This window comes from Lingula anatina, chromosome 7 (assembly GCF_051362555.1).
Source record: "Lingula anatina isolate TDL-2025a chromosome 7, LinAna3.0, whole genome shotgun sequence".
Classification (NCBI taxonomy): Eukaryota; Metazoa; Brachiopoda; class Lingulata; order Lingulida; family Lingulidae; genus Lingula; species Lingula anatina.
The window spans coordinates 1,026,978-1,048,171 of record NC_141773.1 but is presented as its reverse complement, the minus strand read 5'-3'; the positions used below and the strand labels follow the sequence as shown (position 1 = coordinate 1,048,171).

Here is a 21,194-nt window from a genome sequence, read left to right as displayed (position 1 = left end):
AATGTTTTTCATTGTCTCTTGTGTAAAAAAGATAAAAATTAAATTATTTTTAAAAAGACTAAACATGTTTTTCTACCAGTGAGGCATGGTATTTTGAATTCCGTCATCAGAGGACCTTAATTACTGGACTGACTCTTCCATGTGATTTTATAAAAGGGAGAAATGTCTTGTCTCTGAGGTGGAAAAACATGATAAGTCTCTTCAGCAATGATTTAATTTTTTTATCAGGAAAAATAATTCTCCACATGGCTTGGATATTTTGAGACTGGGAAAAATGTGCAAGTTTAACAAAGATTCAAATTAGTCAATGTTAAAAGTAAAGTGAACTGTACTCAAAAGGACAAAATATCAATATTTTATAATAAATAATCATATTTGTAGCTCACTTCCTGCATATAATATTACAAGTGTTATAAAACCAGAGATAAACGTTTTTATCAATTTTTTGTAACTTCCATTTTACGTTGTAAAGTCTGGTGAACATGTATGGGTTTTAAACCCAAATTGTTATAGTTATGAGCTGTTGTTTATTTTGAGCTTGAATCAGAAAAGAAAAAATAATAAATGGTAATGAAAGTGTCTGAAAGACCTAGAAAGGAGATTGCAAGGTAAAGTTTATATGTATATAATGTTTAAAAGTAAATATTAGTTATGAAGACAGTTGTCTTTAATGTTTTATTTATTTAAAAATAGTTTGTTTTAACAGCAATTGTGACTCTAATTTCAGCTTCCAAGCAGAATTAAGTGGAAAGTCTACGCAAATGGCCTTCAAAGAAGCTAATTCCGGAAACAACATGGGAGGGGTGAAAATTAGCAAGAAAAATAACAGTTTTGAAATCTTAGAAACTTAATCTAGATGCGATGTCAAGTTCATAAACTTAGCAAAGACAGAACTGGGTCAGTGTCCACAAGGAAAATATAATGAATTGGCTGGGCTTAGCCTTGTAAATTCAGATAGCCCACTACTTGAGGTGAACAGAGATGGACTAGGCCTTCTTAATTCAGATAGACTACTACTTGAGGTGAACAGAGATGGGATTAGCCACCCAAATTTGGTTAGACCACTTCATGAAGGGGACTAAGTAAGCAATTATAGCAGTGCGGGACTGTTTTAAAATGAATACGCCACTGAAGGTGACTTGATTTATCAGAGGTGACTAGAATCATTACTGTAGAAATATGAGTCAAAACAATTAAGGTTTGGTGTGAGAGTTGAGTTTTTAGACTAAAAGAAGAAGGAACCTTGTAAGTGACCTTAAGATTTTCTGTGAACCATAATTCTGTTATAGATGATACTTATAAACACAAGCTGAATATAATTATCATACCATTAGCTTATAACAACTCACCTCCGTCTGATGAAGACCTACGTCCAGGTTGACCGCAAGCTAACCGTGTGAAATTAATTTCAGCTTGTGCTAAATATCATATATGATCCAACAACCAAGGTAAGAATGTTTTTGTTCATAACTGATTTGGTTTGATGTTTTAGTTTCAATAGTTACATAGTTAAAATTTTCATATGCGTCATTCATTCTGATACGGTATTTTACCATTTCAAGATTTATCATTTTTATTGACTCACCAACATATACTCGGTGGTATTCAACCAACTCACTTTGCAGAATTTCTGAATCCACTTTCATGTTCTCCTAACTAAATGTTATTTTAGGGGAATATTAGTATTCTTGCACTGAAGAAACTAAAAAAGTTACAGCAAAGGGTCAAAGCTGTCAGACTTAATATTCTCCTCTGGTTTCAAATTTTGAAGTAGTTTCAGATTTTGGATAGTTTGGGCAAAGTTTTGAGGGAGTTTCACCTAGTTTGAAAATATATTCAGGCACTGGTTTGGATTTTGAACTGTAAAATTGTCTATTTTAGTGCAAGAAATGTGTTATATAAACCCTTTCCATCTAAACTGTCATACAGCTACACTTATTCTTTATTCCATATAAGTTTTAACTCTGAGATATAATCTGTTTTTGAGTATTTTGCTTTTCATCATTTGTTTGTAATTGTGATACAGAACATTACTGGTACAACTACTTCAACTCGGGACTTGGGACAAAACGTCCCAGCTAAATCTCAAAACGTTTACTACGAAAATAAACATTGAATGTTAGCCATTCCATATAAGTAATTCTACAGACAGCAGCGTCAACGAGAAAAGAAATGTTTCTAGTAGTGACCACCGTAAGATTCCTCAGAAATGTGGCCTTTGAGCTTTCCTGCAGGTCAGTTCATGGACAATTTAGACATACAATCTGACCTCATGCTTCCATATATTTATGGACATTGTTTAAGTTATGATAGATAGTTTATAAATTTCTAATTTATTCGTATGGGTTTGACCACAAAAAATCCACTCTGTCACAGTCTAGGCCACCTGAAAATCAAGAAAGCATCACCTGTCAGTACCCTCTTTTAGAATATAGATGTCAGCACGCAACAAGATAAGCCATACAAGATGTACCATTCTGAAATTAATATTAATAAGCATGGCTAGTTATTAAGATAGTTTTAGTTTTCAAACATTCATCAGTGATCACCATGATGCTAGATATTGATTGTTCTGATAATTATAAGTAGACCACTTAAATGTAATATTCTTTAAAAGAAAATTAGTTGAATCTGTTAATATATTGTTAAGGAGTATCTTTATATTGTGTTACTTTTAATATATTATATATATACTAGCATATACAATACCAGTAGTTGTAGTATATGTAGACTTTGTACTATCTCAACGCACATTCATACGGAAGGTCTGGACCAAATTAAGTGCACGTACTTATGTAGCATTTTACTGTGCTTGAATCAACTACTTTCACAAGAGAACTTTAGGCTGACTGTTGGGTTTTATATATTTTGACCCAAGTGAAATTAGTAGAAGTCTAGTTATATTAAGTAATAAGTCCAATTTAGAGCAACAAAGAAATGGCAACTGTTTTAGACCAAAAGATTTGGGCCAAAAGAATGTTTGTAAAACTGATCCTTGGTGAGTGTTGTAAAAAAATTAAGGTATTTAGAATTTTTCTCACAATGAAGTCCAGTCAATATTGCATCATTTGTGAGCATAGAAAATATACACAAAACAAGCTCAACAATTTTGGTATTACTTGCTTTATAGAGTCAGTTTAGCTGAAGTGTAGTTTTTGGTATTAGCAGTCTTATGTACCATGTTATTGATATTGTTTTGTAATATTAAAGCATATGCATGTGCTTTTTATTTTCATGTTTAATTTTTTTTATTCCTGTGTTATATTATTCAAGGCACGTAAAAGGATTTCATAAAAGCCAAATGTTCTGTCAGCTTTCAAACGTTTTTATTGTTTAAAAATATTGCATAAGAGTGCTTTAATTTTATCTTAAAATGGGTGATTACTAATTATGAAAAAAATTAAAGCATTGTGAAAGTAAAAATTTTATCTGATAAAAGACCGTTGGTTTATAACATCACCTGATGTTGTCTTGGTTGTGCAAGTTGTACATTGTGCTAGTTGAGAAGATTGTTTATTCTGTTAGTTGAGCTTTCTTGTTGATTATCAATATTATTATTTTATGTGCGTGTCAATATAGAAAGTGAGCACAACATTTATAAGTAGTTGATATAAATATACAGACACACATCGTTTCTCTAACCAATCTGAGATTGGAAAAGTCCAGCTTCACTTATGTTTGCTGCATAAAAAGTATTTATTCTTAATATACATTTGTAGGCTTTTTACTTCATGTGCACTTGATATTGGATTATAAAACAGTTTTTTTTATTTAAGTCTTAATTGGACATGTTGTCGAGGAGCAAGCATTTGAATGAATTGACTATTTGAAACTTGTTATTTGTTTGTGAGATTTAGTTAGATTATATTTCGTCAAATTCTGAAATGAAGTATGAAAACATGGCACAATTTTTTCTTTCTTTTTTTATGCAAAAATGCCAGTATGCACCACTTGTAGATGGCACAGTCTATAAGTAAATTGGTCTTGTAATTTATGACAGTGTGTTAATATTTAGTCCTAAGACATCTTTGGTGCTACAGACGATATACGACATAAAAAGTCAACGAATTAAACGCAAGTTTATACTTCTAGAATATCTTGGTAACTTGTATGTTTCTTAGAAAGACGTCGGTAATAAATTATGCTTTTTCAGTTTAATTATAGTAGCTGGTTTTCGCAAGTACTTTTCGTTGTTGATATAGTTTTTAGTTAGGTGTTGGTTTCACAGATTGCTATAGATTAGAAACAGATGGATGTTTTGCATAGTTAACTATCATTTATGTATAATAAATCAGTAAACAGGAACTAGTCATTGATTAGACGTTGACGTGTTGTGTTATTACGTTCTGATACAGTTTAATATAGACACGTCTGCAAAAATTGGCACGTCGGGGGTTAATTAACAAGAATGAAACGCAGTAGATTTTGACTCTGTTTAGGAAATTTGTGATGGAAACGACTTTGAATAATAAAAAGAAATCTAAAAATAAATGCGACATGTAGTAGTACATGTAGTAAAAGAATGAGGGGTGACATGAGAAAGATATTACCGTTTAGCTTTCTTAATATGCGACCGCACAACTACACAAAATGTCATCAAAATCATAGCTTCAAAGTCATCTTACAAATTTGCGTTTACTGTAGAACTACAAATAATTATATTTGGCGTTCCCTATAAAATAATTGTGAACGAATTTAAAATAATTATATTTGGCGCCCCCTATAAAAATAGTTTTGAACGAATTTACATTTTATTTAACAGTTATAAGTAGAATAAACATCAGAGACTTACCGATTTTGGCAGAAAAAAAAACATTACGTCTGAACACATTTGCCTTTTGGGTACAACACAACAGACATTTCCTTAACGTTGCTGAATATTGTCACGAACTATCAAACAAAGTACTAGTTTGCGTAGTTGTCGTCAGCAACATATTGCACCACTGCTTGTTCAGTAAATTCAATATTTTACTTAGTCATACGGTTTGATCTTCATGACTTCATGCTTCTAGCATGCCATAAGTGTGTGTGTTTGTGTGTGGGGGGGGGGGGGGATGTACACATTAAAAAGAAAAAAGTTAATGGCGGTGTGTGGTGGAGGATAACGACAAATTTTATGCACTTGTGCCACATAGGTTAACTGTAGTCTCGGAAAGCGCTTGATATTATTTTAGCGACTTACTGATAGGAGTTGGTGCTGATTCAGTCTCATTCTTTGTATTTATTTATTTATTTATCTTCCAAGTCACTAATTCGGAAATCGTGTTCACCGACATGCTGCTCCAAGTCACAAATGGCAATTCCGTTACGAAGATCTGTGTAAATGAATCTTGCATGGTTGTAAAAAGGCAAAGTTTGAGATCAAAGGGTCGTGTTCTAAACACAAAACAGCAGCTGTTTAGATCAAAACTGTCAATCTGGACCCAAATAAAAACGCGATTTAGGGACAAAGTGCTATACTACGACGTGTCGGTACACCCTATAAACAGGCATCTCTATGATACGCGTATCAAACCACCAACGCGCAGGGTTGATGTCTACTATAGATCATTTCTTTCTTTTTGTCATCTGTAAGTGCTCCTTGTACCCATTTTTATTTGATGCACGTTGTAGTCGAATGATACATCCCAAAGCATAATGTACATTTCATATAAAATATCAACGCTGCAAATTAGCTAGAAGACAAATCACCAAGCCGGGCGATCTTGGTAGGTTCTTTCAAAGAAATATCCGATGTCTATGACCGCATTCAGATAAACCCATCGTACTAGCTGGGTCGGCCCAACTCTACAGGGGGATTCTCGCTGAAGCGCAATCAGTGGAATCGGCTTAATTATTTGACACGCCTCCTCGAGCAGCTAGTGGGAAATCAACTGTCGTGCTGAGTAAGCTGATTCCATTGATTACACTTAAATAGCAAAAATCTCCCACAGAGCTGGAACGACCCAGCTACTGTAGTACGATGTGTGAGTCTGTGTGACGGAGGCTTTTTCCAATCTCTTCGTAGACGGCAGTGAAGAGCCAATAAAACTAGGAGAAGTCCACTTTCATGAGATGATGTGTACAAATTAATGAAACAGTGCATGAGTCTATTTTTCAACAATGTGATCTGGAAAGTTAGACCACGCAAAATAAACCCAAAGAAAAACTTTATTCACCTTTCCAATAAATGCAACATATATATATATATATATATATATATATATATTCAGAATTGGTACATTGTCACACCTAGTGGAGAATCTTCGTACTTACTGAAAATAATAAAAAAAATACTTGCAAACAAATCTGCTTAGAGACAGTTTATAAGAAAAATTATGTGTAACGCTAAAGAAAAGAGTCGTTTATGTCAGTAAAATTACCCCATTGTCATAACCCGATTGTATGCGTCGAGTGCAAAATGCACCAATTCAGGCAAATATCGTCCATACCTTCAATGCATGTCTCTAATTTCCTACAATAAACATGTAATAAGAGATATCAATACAAAATGTTGAATCTAGGAGGAAAAAAGTACACCAATGTCAAATAAGTAATGTGATATCACCCTTATAATACTTACAACAAACGGCTGTCGTTTATCCTTATAATGCCTAAAATTCGACCTGCGTTCGGAAATTGTAATGTAGCAAAGTAATACACGAGGCTTCTTTGTTCTGCATTTTCAACTGACCTTGGAAACATGGGAACACTTCTCACCATTTACGCTTACCTGAATTATATAATAACGTACGACACCCAAACCACCAATTTTCCGCGAGGAAGACTCGTTTTAAACTTCAATAGAATGACAATATTCTAATAATTAAAGGCACAGTGGTTCACCATCCCATTCGAGTTGCTAAAATCATGCCGACAATAAAAGAAGAAAAATATTATCAACTATTTTCTTGTTTCATTCGAGTATATGATGCTGGGATTCCATTGAATATAACCATTTGGGCAATACTACTGCCGTTTCATTTACGTTCTTACTCTGTTAGGACCTGTTGGTTGGGGGGAGGAGACATGGTGGGGGGGGGGGGGCTTCTCTCTTCCACAGAGATTTTTGTAGTGTCATTTTGATTTGAAAATTGCGATTTTCTTAAATCGTTATTTTGGTTACATTTGACACAACGGCAAATAAAAATATTGACATTTTTATATAAACTCGATTTTGAGAAAGCAAGTATTCAAATTATATGACTTTCTTAAAGTAAAAATTATTCCAGTCGCTACAATAGATGGCGTGTCTTCTGGTAGGGTCATAGTCTCACAGCAAATCTAATCCATCATGTGATGTGAACGAAGTTATAAAACAATCATCGCCTGTTGCGTCATTTTAATCGTCCTACAAGTTGGATCAAATATATGAGCCTTCGGGCAATGAACACTAAAATCCTGCATACACTCTGCATACACTCTGGTCAAATGTTTAGTTCTCTCACGTCAATATTTGTAAAACAGAATAATGTACAATGTACAACGCCATTTTTCACCTACGCTGTGCTAACAATAACGACTCTTTTCATCTAGGCCAAAATGCACAAAACTTACCTTGCGACTTGACGATATCGTATTCATAAATGTCTAATTCATGAAAAAAAATGGAGTCTAAAATGTTTCAATTTATTTTTAAAACATTTATTTTGATAAATCCTTTTTTTGCTATGTATAACATACTTTTTCTTAAAACCACAAAAACTCTTTGGCGCCTGGGTTAATTATCTCCACAAATTTATAAAAAAATAAAAGTCCCATCATTTAACCGGAGACATATCTGTGAATATTTAGTAAAAAAAAAAAAACCCTGGCCATTGTGAAGGGCAGAATAGTACTGTATGGCAATCATGCAAAAAATAAATATATAATAAATAAACAATGAATAAATATAATAAATAAACAATGAATAACAACGGGGAAGAGGCGCTAAAAATAGGCCTAATTATATAAAGGCACTACTAGTGCTGATCGATGATGAGGTTAGCCTCCTTTAAAGGTGACTAGTAACGTTATGGGGGTGTCACTACAACGCACACGCCACCTTAAACTCGACACACTATGGATGGGAACTGGCTTTCAATCCGGGTAAATGTGTTACAGTTTTAAAATCACCAAATACATGTAGGCCTACAAGGTAAGTTCTTTAAGTAGGCTGCATATGTTCGTGTCTATTTGCTGCCACTAGAACTACCATCGCTCTCTGCTTCGAATGACAGATCTGTGTATCGCAAGCCACTAAAGCCTTTCATTCCACACTTTTCTCCAGCAACTTTACAGGCAAATGTTAGAGCGGATTGCAGCACTGCACCTTTGCAGAGTGCGTGTATCATGGCCGCATTAAAAGTATCGCCTGCTCCGAGAGTATCAATAATAGTTCCGGGTGAAATGGCGGGCACAGATATAGTTGGCTCTCCTTTTGGTTTTGCGCAGGCGCCGTCCTCTCCCCACGCGCATATTACCGTCGCTCTGAAACGTGTAAAAACATTCATGACGCAAAAACAGTTAGAGAGATAGATATATAAATATAAAGCAGTCTCCGCATAACCAGCCAACTTTGAACTCAATATTGTCGAAGAAAACTTGATTGTTCACTTGGTATCTTATGAGACTCTTGAACTTCGCCCAACTTGAATTTTTGCGAAATTCCACTAAATTTCCGATTTCAAATTGCCGAATGGTGCGGAATACATATTTGGCAGGCATTTGGGATGTACCTGTGTGGGGACTGAACTATGTGCTGACTTTACTGCTGTCAATTTTGTATGAATAAAACCAAGTTATACAGTGATGCATATATAATCAATATGACATCCTACACTGTGTCGGTAGAACTAAATATCTAAAGGAAAATAATTTAATTTTTTTCGACATCCAACACTGTTAAGGTCACATGGCAACATTTTAAACATGTTGTGTCTGGTTTGATGAAAAAGGATAGCCAGATTTTCGACCACCAGGTCATACTCTGGGACTGTACTGTATATTACATTTGTATTTCCATAGGAGTCTGTGTAGTTTTCAAGAAAAATTATGCGGGCATGCTGCGCCCTGCTTCAAGCTAAAATTTTTTGTAAATTTTTCATAGCAATAAACCGCGAATAATATCATATCATCATTGTCATCTACATTGCCTTCATGCACAAAGAGATTTTAGTTTTAATTTAAAAATCGACAGATTTGCCTACCCTTCTCTGATTTTATCCACAAACCCTTCCACTGCGTCCTCTTTGCTGTAGAATCCGTGGGCTTTGGCATAGTCTTTGCTGATAAACACGTAGTCAGCTTTGTCAATGAGCTGGGCTGAAATAATCCATGAACATTTTACATTCAATATGGTGGATCGTTCTACAGTTATATCTGTATCTTCATATGCAAGTTTATATTCATGTTAATATATAAATAAATAGAAGGCGAATAAGACGGCCGTGGTTGGCACAGCGATAAAAGGAAAACAAACAGGATTTGATGCATTTCAGAAATGCTGCCTGTGTTGGACCCCATTCCCAGAGATTAGATCGATCTACTTTAGATCGACATAACTCCCTGGGGGTTCACGCTAAATAGCTGTCAGCCGAGCGGGCACGAAAGTTAATTAACCCCTTACAGCTTGTAGTAGGCGGGACGGACATTTAAGCCGGATTATCTGACAGTAATCTAGTGAGACTCCCCGCGGGGATAGATCGATCTAAAAGCTCTGGGAATACGCCCTTGGGTTACTTGAAATCACATGCTCTTTTATATCATTTGTAGTTTAGGGATCATTTTAATAGGCCTCTCTTGCCTTTCCCACATATACACCCTACACATGTATATATCAATCCATTCCCCCCCCCCCCCCCCAGCACAGCCTTTTTTAATAGGCCCCTGCCATGTATTACCTAAAACCGGTCTGTTCTTCTCTAGCTCCACGGAGGTGGTTATCCTGTCGTTTTCTTCAAGGTCCGCGTTGTGATTATCTATATCTCTCAGCATCTTCACTTGCTCTGCTGCGCTTGGTCGCCCCTGAAAAGAGGAACGCCTAGATTTCATATTTTTGTGATAATCAACGCTCGCGAATAATGTCCTTACAGGCCTGCATCCAGCAATTTTAAAAAGGGGTTCTTTTTTTCTGAAAAAGTGGACCTTTTACCGTGAAACCTTAGTGCCCAGAGGGGACTTTTTCCCGGCAAAAGGGGGGGGGGGTCTTCGAACCCCTCGGACCCCACCTGGCTTAGGGCCTGTCTTATCTGTGGACCTACAGGTAGTTACTCTAAAAATGGTTTTCATATTAAATCGGTGATTGAGGTCCAGGCAGTACCGCTGTCGTTTTCGGATTGGATGTACCATGGTAGCAATGCTAAAACCTAGAAAAATCATCATTTTGCTCTATCATGATATGTACCTTAATCTAAGGGAGAAAAGTTGAATTATAATAAGGCAAAGCAACCCAACCTGCCTGTATATCGCACTCAAAGTACATCTTAGAATTTTAAAAGTAATACGACTTTTTTTTATTTTTTTATTATTTATAATAATTTATTTTCACAGGTTAGCGGTGAACCTACCTCGAAATGTACCCAGGCATAGGAACCGAGGTCGACCTGGAAGTCTTTGTGTGTCAGTTCAGGTAGAGACCTGAAGTATAAAACAGTTACATTTTTAAAAGGAAAAAAAAAACTGGTTTGACGGGAAAATCACAAATAGTGTACCTTTATCATCATGAAGCGTGGACAAAAGTTCCTGAAATGAAGTTGAGGGTACATTTTGACGTTCATCGTCATTAAAAGGCTGTCCTTCGTTACCGAAGATGACTAAGTTGAGCTAGATGCCTTACACGGGCAGCCTCTTATGTGGGCTATGAGACCCGCTTAGGATTTGCAGAATTACGTTTTTTTCTTAGTGTGTGTGTGTGTGTGTGTGTGTGTGTGTGTGAATTGGGTCCCCGGTTTGGAAACTGTCTTACCCGCTGTCGTGAATAATAGTTCTTGATCCTGAGACCGAGCTGAGCAGTACGAGGGAGACAGGGCAGCTACAATTGTCCACTATAACACAGTTGTCTATTATAATACCAGCACGCTGATAGTCGTCACGGAGAAAGCTGCCAAAAAAAAAAAAGATATTTATCATCTAAAAATCACCACTTCAGAGTGCTAGATTAATTGATTTAATTATAAAACGCACGTTAGAACTTGCCGTCACAGTTATAAGCTGTTGAATTTGATATTTAAAAATAAATAGTACTGTACTATTTCGTTTTTTTTCTATAGTGAGCAAACATGTTTTTCTAAAAAGTACGCCTCTCTAGTTGTCGTTATATTCCACATAAAACATAAACCCTCAAGCAGTATTGTATTAGCATTAAGTCCCGGACTTACATATGTATTACATTTAGCGGCGGTAGAGGAAAAAGGCCAAATTTACGACCGCCTCAGGTAACAACAATCAAATGGCTGGTATCATACAGCAATCTACCTGTTTAGATACCTGTGTAGGACTTACCCTAGCTCGTGGCTGTTCGCTATCGTACCCAGGTACTCCACCGGAGCTCCCAGGATAGACAGAACCGTACTGGTGTTGTTGGCGTTCCCTCCGCGTTGCCAGCGTTGTCTCTTACATCTTTTCAGATTTAAAAATTATATATGTATATGGAATTATATTGACACAAACTACTGGTAGGCAATGTCGTTAAAATGAAGAATAACAACAAACAGTTCCGACTAGAGAAATACGAACCCCATGTAATATACTAGTAGGTGTACGTACGTTAGGGCCCCTTTACACTGGACGGCGTCCTTTCTGCGTCCAGCAGTCCGGCCCCATTTGAGAGTAAAAAAATTATAATACTTAACTTGCCGACAACTGGTCGATCATTGAGCATTCATTCTGATACAAAATCAATGCTCGTGCCTCCTTATTAAGACCACAGCGATCCCAAATTTCATGGTCGCAGAAAGGACGCAGAGAGGACGCCGTCCAGTGTAAAGGGGGTATTACATAGTAGGCCTACTCGCATATATATGGTCATAATAACGATCAAGTTAAAGGGGCTGGAAATAAGTGAGAAAATTACTAAATGAAAAGACTCCATTCCTCCACATTAAGCTGTGGAGAGCTTGAAAGCTTGCCACATAATCCCCGCGGGGAATCTGTTTGAGTGTCTATTAGGGGATTAAGCGGCAAGCTTTCAAGTGGGTCGGCCATATTTGATCCGAGAATCTGTTAGTTCGCGGACCAACTGGCCGTGAATGCTGTCAAAAAAAAAAAAAAAAAAAAAAAAAAAAAACGGAGTCCTGCACCCCACTCTTGATGATGTTACCTTTGGTCGCTGTCTTCTTGTGGGAAGTCTTCACACTCCGCTATAATATCCACACAAAGTTTACCCAGGCACAGAATCCTGTTGGTCTCCATATTGACTGGCTCGGATATGCTAAAAAGAGAAAACGAATTTTGCTGGAGTATAATTGCTGCATTCCTTGATCCAATTTTCGTTTGCGGTGATAAAAACATGCCTGGAAGCTTAAAATATTCATATGTGGAATCGAAATATCGTCATTCACCACAATCGTAAACGAGGGTCCCTTTGGGTATTTTCGTTCCACGTGAAAGCCACTATTCATTTCCCGAGATGCGAGAAACGTTCATATCATTTAGCGTGATTCATGAAGCACCCCATTCCAGTGACTCGTGAAAGAGGCCTTTTATTCTTCGCCCTTCATTAAACAATGTCATTATACCCGGTAATTTTTTAAGGATAATCGGCTCTCATCATCACTGAGATATGACTAAAGTTTTATTTGCTGCAACTTGCGAACTGACGATTTTATTTCTTGTGAACTGTGATCACTACCCCCCAATGGGACCCTCAGAGCAGTAGCCTAAAGCATATATAGGTCATAGCCCCATCATTCTATTGTAACTGAGTTATGCGGATAATGTATACTATATCTCTGAGCTGACATCCATATAATAATAACTGAGACATTTCACAATCACCCGAGCGCTATAAGCCACAGTGTCAGCGAGATGTGTTCAACCCAGGGGCTAGTACCTAGTTTCTAGTTGCTACCTTGAACACGATCGACAGTAGGACACATAATGTCCAAATGGGGTGTACTTCGGCACGTCATGATTGTCCTTTTGCTACGTCCGCGTAACAAAATAGCACGAGAATGGCGAATCGTTGAAAATGAGTATGTGGCACGTAAATATCTATTGCAAAAATCTACTGTGACTTGTACTTATATATTTTAGAAAATGAATAAATATTTGTTCTTCTGTAGCAAAAAGGGCATAGTTTTATTAACCATCAAGAATTCTCAGAGCGCGCTCTGAACACAAAGGATGGAATTTTTTTACAAAACCAAAAACGCATATGCCCAGGGAGGGACTATATATATAATGCGAGAAATGTGTTAACAAATATAAAATTCGCTTAAATTGCGAAAAATGGTTGCCAACATATCAAGGTTTACAAGTTTTAAAGGAAAATCCCGTACACTCTTGGGTTTAATTGTCAGTCTCGACAGAAAATCTGAGAAGTTGTCAAAAATCAGTGCAAATTTACTCCCTAAAATACCCATTTCTGCCGTCCTTCGAGCAAATAAACACCTTTATTCACTCTAAAAAGTTTCGAACTAACCTCAAATTTCACATAAGGTTCTGATGATCCACACTTTCTTCCTAAGCAGCAAACTATTGACCTTGAACTGGTTTGATTCGTAAATATCATGTGACACAAATCATGTGACATGCAGATTGGGCCTTCAAATTACACATTTCTTAGGTTCAGTTTGATCACAAATAAGGATTTCAGTTTATAGAGGCAATGATTGCATGAAATAGGAAAAATATATCTGACATTAAATACCAAAGTACGAATTATACCTCTCGTTTTTCGAGAGTTCCCCTGAACTACCGCTAGCTATTTTCATTAGAATTCCCGCCATTTTATCCTGAGGGTGGACAGGTGGAGTGAATTGGGCGCCTGGTTTCGAATTGTATCAAAACTTCCAGAAATTTCTGACCCACACATGTAAACTTCATTAGAAGATTATCATGATGTAGGTATAGATTTTCAACAGAAGTCAGAAGTTATACTTTCCACGTTTTTTTCCTCAAAGGTGTATGCTAAGTACCCCCAACTTTAAGATCAAGATTACATATGTATACAATGTATCATGTAGGCCTATATAGTTTTGTTAATAAGGGTGTTGTTTATTCTGCACTGTGTGACCTACACCGACTCATTTACTTCAGTTTAGTCAATAGATTTTCTTAAATTTTTAGTCCGAATAATTTTGATGAAAGTTACGATGTTGTCAAGGGAAAATGTCACCGCGACATGTGAGTTTCACAAACATAAACGCGGTCAAATCAAACATTACCAAATAAAATATTACATGGGTATGAAGTTTAAATACCCAATTAATATACCATCTGATTGGAAGTATTAGATACTTACTTCTGCAGATAATGTTGACATTTTTAGGTCAAATTTTCATGGTTTCACAAAACGAACGCGACGTAACGTAATGGCGCGTGAAAAAACGACGTAAAATCCCTACGCCGTGACAGTGTGTGTCCTACTGGATCAGTTCCACCTTAGGCCTATGTCAATGCTTATCTCGCATGACATCACGCTGTGTCGACAGCCTCGTTTTAGGCAATCGTGGATGATTTTTACTGCTTTGAATAATTTATTTTCAGAGTAATTTCCGTATAAGATTTTTTACTGCACCACAGTTAGGCCTATATCTGAAGTATCATCACGTCATTGAATGAGTTTAAATGTGCTTATGATTAATTCAGAATGTTGGTTATATATGCGGGCAGCACCTTTCAATTTGAGGATAAAAAACAAACAAACAAAAAATTACAGTATGAACATTATCGTTTTGCTCAGCACTGCCATGACACGAAACTTAAAGTTTTCACTAAAATATTTTAATTAATATGCTTAAAAGACAAAATTGTGATATTTTCTAAAAGCCGCACTCAAAACAACCTACATATAAGTTCCAATGGTCATAATACTAATAGGGCCTATAGGTACTGTCAAAATATAAATAAAGTATTTAGGTAGGCCTATGTATTTGTTCTTACGCCTGCATCGTTTATATAAATCGGTAAGAAAATATTTTGTGATGAAGGCATCAAGGGTGAAGCGTGCAATATAAAAAAAATGGAAGAAATCTTAATTCGAGCATAACGGATCAATCGTTGAAAGAATGGCAGTTTCCTTGCTATTGTCCGGCGCGTTCGTGTGAACGGTGGGTGTATACTGTCTCACCTAGCTCAGCCACACTACCAATATAAGCCTGAAGGATGCGTTCATGATAACTACAGCTTGATATATGTAAAAGGAAATAAAAGACCACAAACGTTCTAAATGTTTAAATTATTATACGACACGTCAAATAACCCCTCTTTTTTCCTTTTTGAACTCGCATCACCTGTATAGAAACGGATAAAACGTGTACCTTCTTGGGTCATTCTAAGGTATTTGAAACACGAAAGGTGAAGATCAGGTTTTTTATCAACATTTTTGGATTTCCCTATTAAGCTGAATATTGTAGCAATGCTTTCATGGGAAGGCATTCGCTCACCTTGTTAAATTTTATATGCGATACACAGGAATCGGGTGAATGAGCTTAATAATCGATATCTCACTGCTCACGGAGACGGAAAAGAAGGCGAGAATTGGTCTCACTGAGGTCACAATTTCAATGAAAACAATAAAAGTATTCACGGCATTTTAACAATAACTTGACCGCTGAATAGCCTAAGTTGACTACAGGCAGATTTGTGTTTAAAAAAAAGCACTACATACAATAGACGCAAAGCAATAATAACGACGATATTTAACATACACGAACGCATGCCAAGATTTGATGTCAAATTACCTTTCGTCTGGGGTTTTTAGTGGTGTTAATAGAATATTTGAGTAGAGCTCACATATCTCTGATAAGACCCACGCACAACCACTCGGTTCATATGACACTCACAGCCACATATAATAACGGTTTTCTACATTCCAAATGCTGTCATGTCATATGGCTCATGTAAACTGACTTTTTAGATGCCATCATATTCTGTCAAGTTTTCAGTCAAAATATTAACACGGTTAAATTAACTGGGATAAGAATGTGCGTTATGTAGCCTATGTAGTGATTTTTCATTTGATTTGTATCGCATAAGATCCAGATACGCGTAAGGAGAAGGACTCGAATATTTTTGTGAAAAATAATACAAGTGACACTTCTACACGCTCCACTAAACTTGCTACGAAGATACCGACAGACGGACTACATACACACTTACCTGTGCAATTTGGCAGTGCGGACGATCTTTATTTCCTCCTGTTCGGTCCTAAGAAAGATTTACCTCACAAGGTCGCACCCCAAGAAAAACGTACATGGTCACGTGACGGTGGAATTGACAACAGTACAAACACTCCCTTACAATCTGTTGGCAAGATGACAGAAAAAAAACACACACCTGAAGTGTGTTAGGTGAGATGATGGATCAATGCAGAGAAATAATTAGCACACTCGGGTGAGACGATAAACTGCAGCGTGTCGGCTGAGATGGTCTAATGCGGCGAAATAATTGAAATTAGTAACTATGAAACCAACTTATATTTTCCACCATCGTGATCATTGTTTTGATGCTTTTGTTGTTCATGTGCATTTGGTCATTTCGAAATATACGGGAATAAGAAATAAAAAGAAATAAAACCTGCATTAAAGAAACAAAAAGGTACTTTGCCAAATATAGGCGTTAATAAAGCGCTAGAGGTTTTTAATATGAAAATGTTCTTGTTAAGGGTTTAAAATGTATTTTGATCATATCTTTGACTTTTTAAATCAAAATTAGCAGTGAAACCTCGCTTTGTGCAATGTTTGTGGTGTACGTTGGAAAAAAAATTCACGTCTTCTCAAAATAACTTCCACATCCGTTGTGACCATAGAGACGAATAGAAGGTCCTTGTGAGGTCACGCAATATGTTCGGCAGGCAGAGACAGGTGCCTTTCACTCCCCCCCCCACCCCTCTACTGCTTTGAACATTATCTATTGATTTATCAGCTAATCGAAAACCAATGCAGTGATCTGTGATATATCTAGATTGCCTGGCACGTGAATCGTGAGAAAATGCTTTGGTTTAATCGTACGTATTTTTCCAAGGTCACTAAGGCACAGGAACGGGCCACTGCCTCGAAATATATCTCGATAAAAGTTGCGATCGCGTTTCTGTTGTTTTTCTCTCATTACCATATACTTAATTTTTACATTTAAGCATTCATACACTATATTAAAAAGAATCGTAGTTGCCTTTCGTGCGACCCAAAAGACATTTATTATAATATTTTGCTAATATGACCGGTGACGCAAAGTCTCGAATTTTGCAGTTTTTTTAAATTCCCTTTTTATTTTTTATTTTATTTTTGCTATACATTTAGTGAAATGCAGTGTTATAATCATGGTATATTGAATTCATACAGAAAGAATGTTTCACCAACAGGTGATAATGATAACAGCTTAGACCCTACCTGTAGATATGGTGTATTTTAAGGCTACGATATTGCTTTAAATAAAAAAACGTAATTACAATAATGATCTAGAGATAAACAGGACTGGAAAAAGAATTCAGAAAAGGTCTGAACAATCTTTTACTTTCTATAGAATTTTTTTAATTGAGCACAGCGTAAACGTGCCTCTCTCTCCTAAGGCTGCGACAACTCTTGATTTCAAACGATAAGACGATAGATATCCGACTATAGTATCTCTGATCAAGAGGTGTAGTCATAATAAACACAGATAGACAGTTAACTATCTTGGTCCTCTTATTTGATCCACACAAAAGGTGACAGATACGCCAACTTGTATTAAATCTCGTTGCCAGAAGACACCAGAATTATTAGAAAAACCAACGCATACTGACTGTACATTTGCAGGAAAGGGAACCAAGGTGCCAAGATGCCAATTTCTGATGTGCATCCATTTATATATTCTACAATGGTTCTGAAAACCTTAAAAGAAACACGTTAGAGCGCATTACCATTTTGACGCAGTTAATATTTTGACTAATTGATTTCGGGCTATGGATATCCCGTTAAGTAGCGGTGGTAAAACTAGTACTGACTCACGCAGAAAATCAGGGATGCGGACTCGTTTTTTAACGAATTGTAATGGCTCCGGAATGGCAGGACTGACGCTGGAAGAAAAACTCCTCGATCTTGAGGGCCAGGAATTTAGAGCAAAGACAGCCATTGAGAAAGAGACGAAAGAGCTGCGGAAACAACTCGCGAAGTTAACGCGAGACAAGAACGTCCGCGCCGCTGATCAAATGAGGGAAATTAAAAGACGGATTGTCCGCAGGGATCAGCGTGCGCTCTTATTTGGTAAGTGTTTTTGCAGCGTCTTCTTTATTATTGAGAAATTGATTGGAATTAATTAGTTGATTGATTTATCAGAGCAAAAAATATATAGATTGATTGATACAGTGAGTGGTTGATTTGCTAATTGCTCTATCAGTGATTCTTCTTTCTACAAATGCGTACTGTGCACTGAAAAAAAACCAAGTAGAAGTCTACGATTAAACTGTAACAACAAAACAGTTTTAGCCTCAAAATGAGTCGATAAGTCAGGAAATTGTTTGATGATATTCCGAGTGAATACAGTGAAAAAGTGGACCCTTTTTATGCGCTGTCTACAAGTAATCGCCATTGTTACACGTGTAATTATAGATAAATGCTCACATTTTAGAAATTATTCACTGGTATATCGACGCCACCAGTTGATTATCAAGAAATAATCAATAAGAATGACAGTCAGCAAGTCCACAAAATCGTTATTATGAAAAGAGGCGTAATGAATACAAACATTTGATTAGTAATCGGGACACGGTGTCTCAATCAGTCGATTGATTATCGATTAGTGTAACTAAGGAACACACTGTCCCTGGATGTTATCATAACGCTATCTCACAGTGATAGTCAGTACCCAGGCTGTGACGTTTATCGACTGGCCCTGTGGAGACTTTATTTACTACGTTTAACTATTCAGCGTATAGCGACTACAGGGTGTATCGCAGTTTTGTTGCGATTACACTAAAATAAGTACGGCGGGACAAGACCATTGAAAAACATTGAGGATATCTTACCATATATTATATTTTAATTTAGAACCAGGGCGATTTGATTCTGTACTTGGGTTACAATGTAGCAAATAACGGGGTGTTTTTATAACTTGTCATAGTTTGGGAGAGGAAATATTTTTGTAACACGCTGTGAATCAATACGGCCTGCGTGTGTAAGGCCAGGCCCTGTTCCTCATCGTCGTTAATTGCTGCTCATAGTCATACCCGCCTTAATTAATGATTCAGGTCAAAGTACGGAGCACATTTCTGAGAACGGTCACGGAAATTTCTCAGATGATAATCGAGCCAGGGACGTTTCTAAGCCTATGGTGGCCCACGACAATAAGATGACCGCTTACGGTGGGAAAAACGTCACATATAATTATACAATGCAGAGGTGAGGTCTCTCTTTTGCACGTCATTCTTTAATCTTGGTCTAAATATCCTCTTCATTATATTGACACACGTTAATAATGTTAAATCATCGTGAGAGATTTTTTTTATGAAAAGTATTGGATCTTAGAAAACTGCTTTTTTTTTTTTTTTTTTTTTTTTTTTTTGACGGAAAGGCAATGCTTGATTATATTTGTTATAGCCCCTGAGGGATAAACAATCCAAGAAAAAGAGTAGAACGAGAATGTGAATTCCAAACCGATAACGAACAGAAAGCCAACCATTAAAAATCACAGTTTATATTTTGCTTTCTGAGCTTTTATTTTGCGAATAAAAAATACTATTTTCATTAATATATAGTTGTGGGTTGGTCAACGGTTTGTGACGTCACGTTACACAATGGTTATTTTGTTACAGGAACCAAAGTAGTGACGACACTATTTCAGACAAGAAGGTGCAGAAGGGAAGATATATTCGTGCTCCGGGATTCGCTGGTTTCTCCCGTACCGAAGTCAGTAAACAGTATGAATTGATTCGTGAGAAGCAGAGTGTTAATCAAATTAGCTATAATCGACTTACTAACGACGGTACCCCTAGAAATTCAGCAAAGCAACAGCATTGGGCAGCTCCTAGAGATGGCACCGAAGAACAAAAACCTCAGGAAAATGAGACTGGTATGTCCAACAAAGCTGAGCTTAACGATAAATTAGGGACCACTGCAAAACGGGACACTGTTACATTAACAAACAGTAACACTAACCGCTCCACGTTTTACCAAGAAATAGACAAATCGTACATAGACTTCTTGAGCAAGAACAGAATCTATCCCCAAAGAAGCTTCAGCACCCCGGACGTGTCCGACACTCAACGCCCTGTCATTACGCGTTCTCACTCTCTCCTTTCTCCAGCAAGAGTGACGAGATACCTGACCCGTATTCGTAAAGAAAATACCTGGACTCCTTCTAGATCTATGACGTCATCATTGGGAGCTTCTTCAAGAGTTATGACGTCACCATTAAGAGCTACGTCATCACCATCGACGTCATCGACAAGTAGAAGGTCCTTGGAAATGGACGAGAGTGTTACCAAGAGTCAACCTGGAAACCCTCCCACTGAGTACAGAGCTCATTGCAGTGGCTCAGACATAGTGACCCTGCCACGGGTCGCAAACCTTTCTTCCGCCAAGGGGGTCAAGGGGAGCCTTGTAAAAAAGCCACCGTCGCTTAGGAAGGGTGCTAGTGCCAAACGTGTCATATTCAGACTGGATAAGAATGAAACCCGTATCGCCTCACGCACGGACTCCCCCGATGACACACTGGTTTATGGCTCTAATCCGGGGACTCCCGTCTCTTCCCCAGCGACTGCCGCCCACCAAACCTCCATAGACGTTTATACCAAGACCACCAACTGGCTTAAACAGCTAGATAACTCCAAAGTCAAAAGTAAGCACGATGATTTTACAAAGTCCCAATCTGACGCTACAACTACGTCAGATCCGGGTGCCGAGGAAACCGGAAGTGACGTAGATAGCGTTGCGTCTCTTAATCCACTTGATGATCCGGATTACGTTTGGGACGAGGTCAGAAAGTGCCGGTATATTCGAGGATACGAGCCCCTCAATATGCGTCTTCCAGATCAGAACATACAGAGTTACGTTTTTGGTAAAACTGATGTTTAGATTACTGGTACATGTGGCTTAGTT

General features: G+C 37.2%; 3 protein-coding genes across 10 annotated transcripts in view; 2 read left to right on the top strand and 1 right to left on the bottom strand.

Moving 5' to 3' along the window:
- LOC106157268 (unconventional myosin-Ib) overlaps positions 1 to 4,321 on the top strand; it is a 58,342-nt gene extending 54,021 nt beyond the window's left edge. For 4 of the 5 annotated variants that reach the window (XM_087017404.1, XM_087017406.1, XM_087017403.1 and 1 more), the window contains one exon: positions 728 to 4,321. In XM_087017404.1, the coding sequence (XP_086873530.1) occupies positions 728 to 851 (124 nt within the window). In that variant the 3' untranslated portion in view covers positions 852 to 4,321. The remainder of the gene's footprint in view (positions 1 to 727) is intronic. The other variant, XR_015335439.1, reaches the window with a different exon arrangement.
- A 3,286-nt stretch (positions 4,322 to 7,607) lies between these two features.
- Positions 7,608 to 16,467, bottom strand: LOC106157266 (ketohexokinase). 4 transcript variants are annotated; one of them, XM_087018147.1, is made up of 8 exons: positions 16,282 to 16,467; positions 12,278 to 12,388; positions 11,461 to 11,577; positions 10,925 to 11,059; positions 10,527 to 10,596; positions 9,861 to 9,984; positions 9,168 to 9,282; positions 7,608 to 8,448 (listed from the first exon to the last, which is right to left on the bottom strand). In XM_087018147.1, the coding sequence occupies exons 2-8, from the start codon at positions 12,367 to 12,369 to the stop codon at positions 8,151 to 8,153; spliced, it is 951 nt and encodes a 316-aa protein (XP_086874273.1). In that variant the 5' UTR covers positions 12,370 to 12,388; positions 16,282 to 16,467; the 3' UTR covers positions 7,608 to 8,150. The 4 variants fall into 4 exon arrangements, with proteins under 4 accessions (XP_086874273.1, XP_086874272.1, XP_086874271.1 ...); XM_087018146.1 differs by lacking the exon at positions 16,282 to 16,467 and adding an exon at positions 13,601 to 13,789; XM_087018145.1 differs by lacking the exon at positions 16,282 to 16,467 and having other exon boundaries at positions 12,278 to 12,512.
- A 1,813-nt stretch (positions 16,468 to 18,280) lies between these two features.
- LOC106157502 (uncharacterized) lies at positions 18,281 to 21,170 on the top strand. The gene is made up of 3 exons (XM_013533185.2): positions 18,281 to 18,362; positions 19,346 to 19,496; positions 19,910 to 21,170. The coding sequence occupies exons 1-3, from the start codon at positions 18,308 to 18,310 to the stop codon at positions 21,168 to 21,170; spliced, it is 1,467 nt and encodes a 488-aa protein (XP_013388639.2). The 5' UTR covers positions 18,281 to 18,307.
- Positions 21,171 to 21,194: the final 24 nt, after the last annotated feature.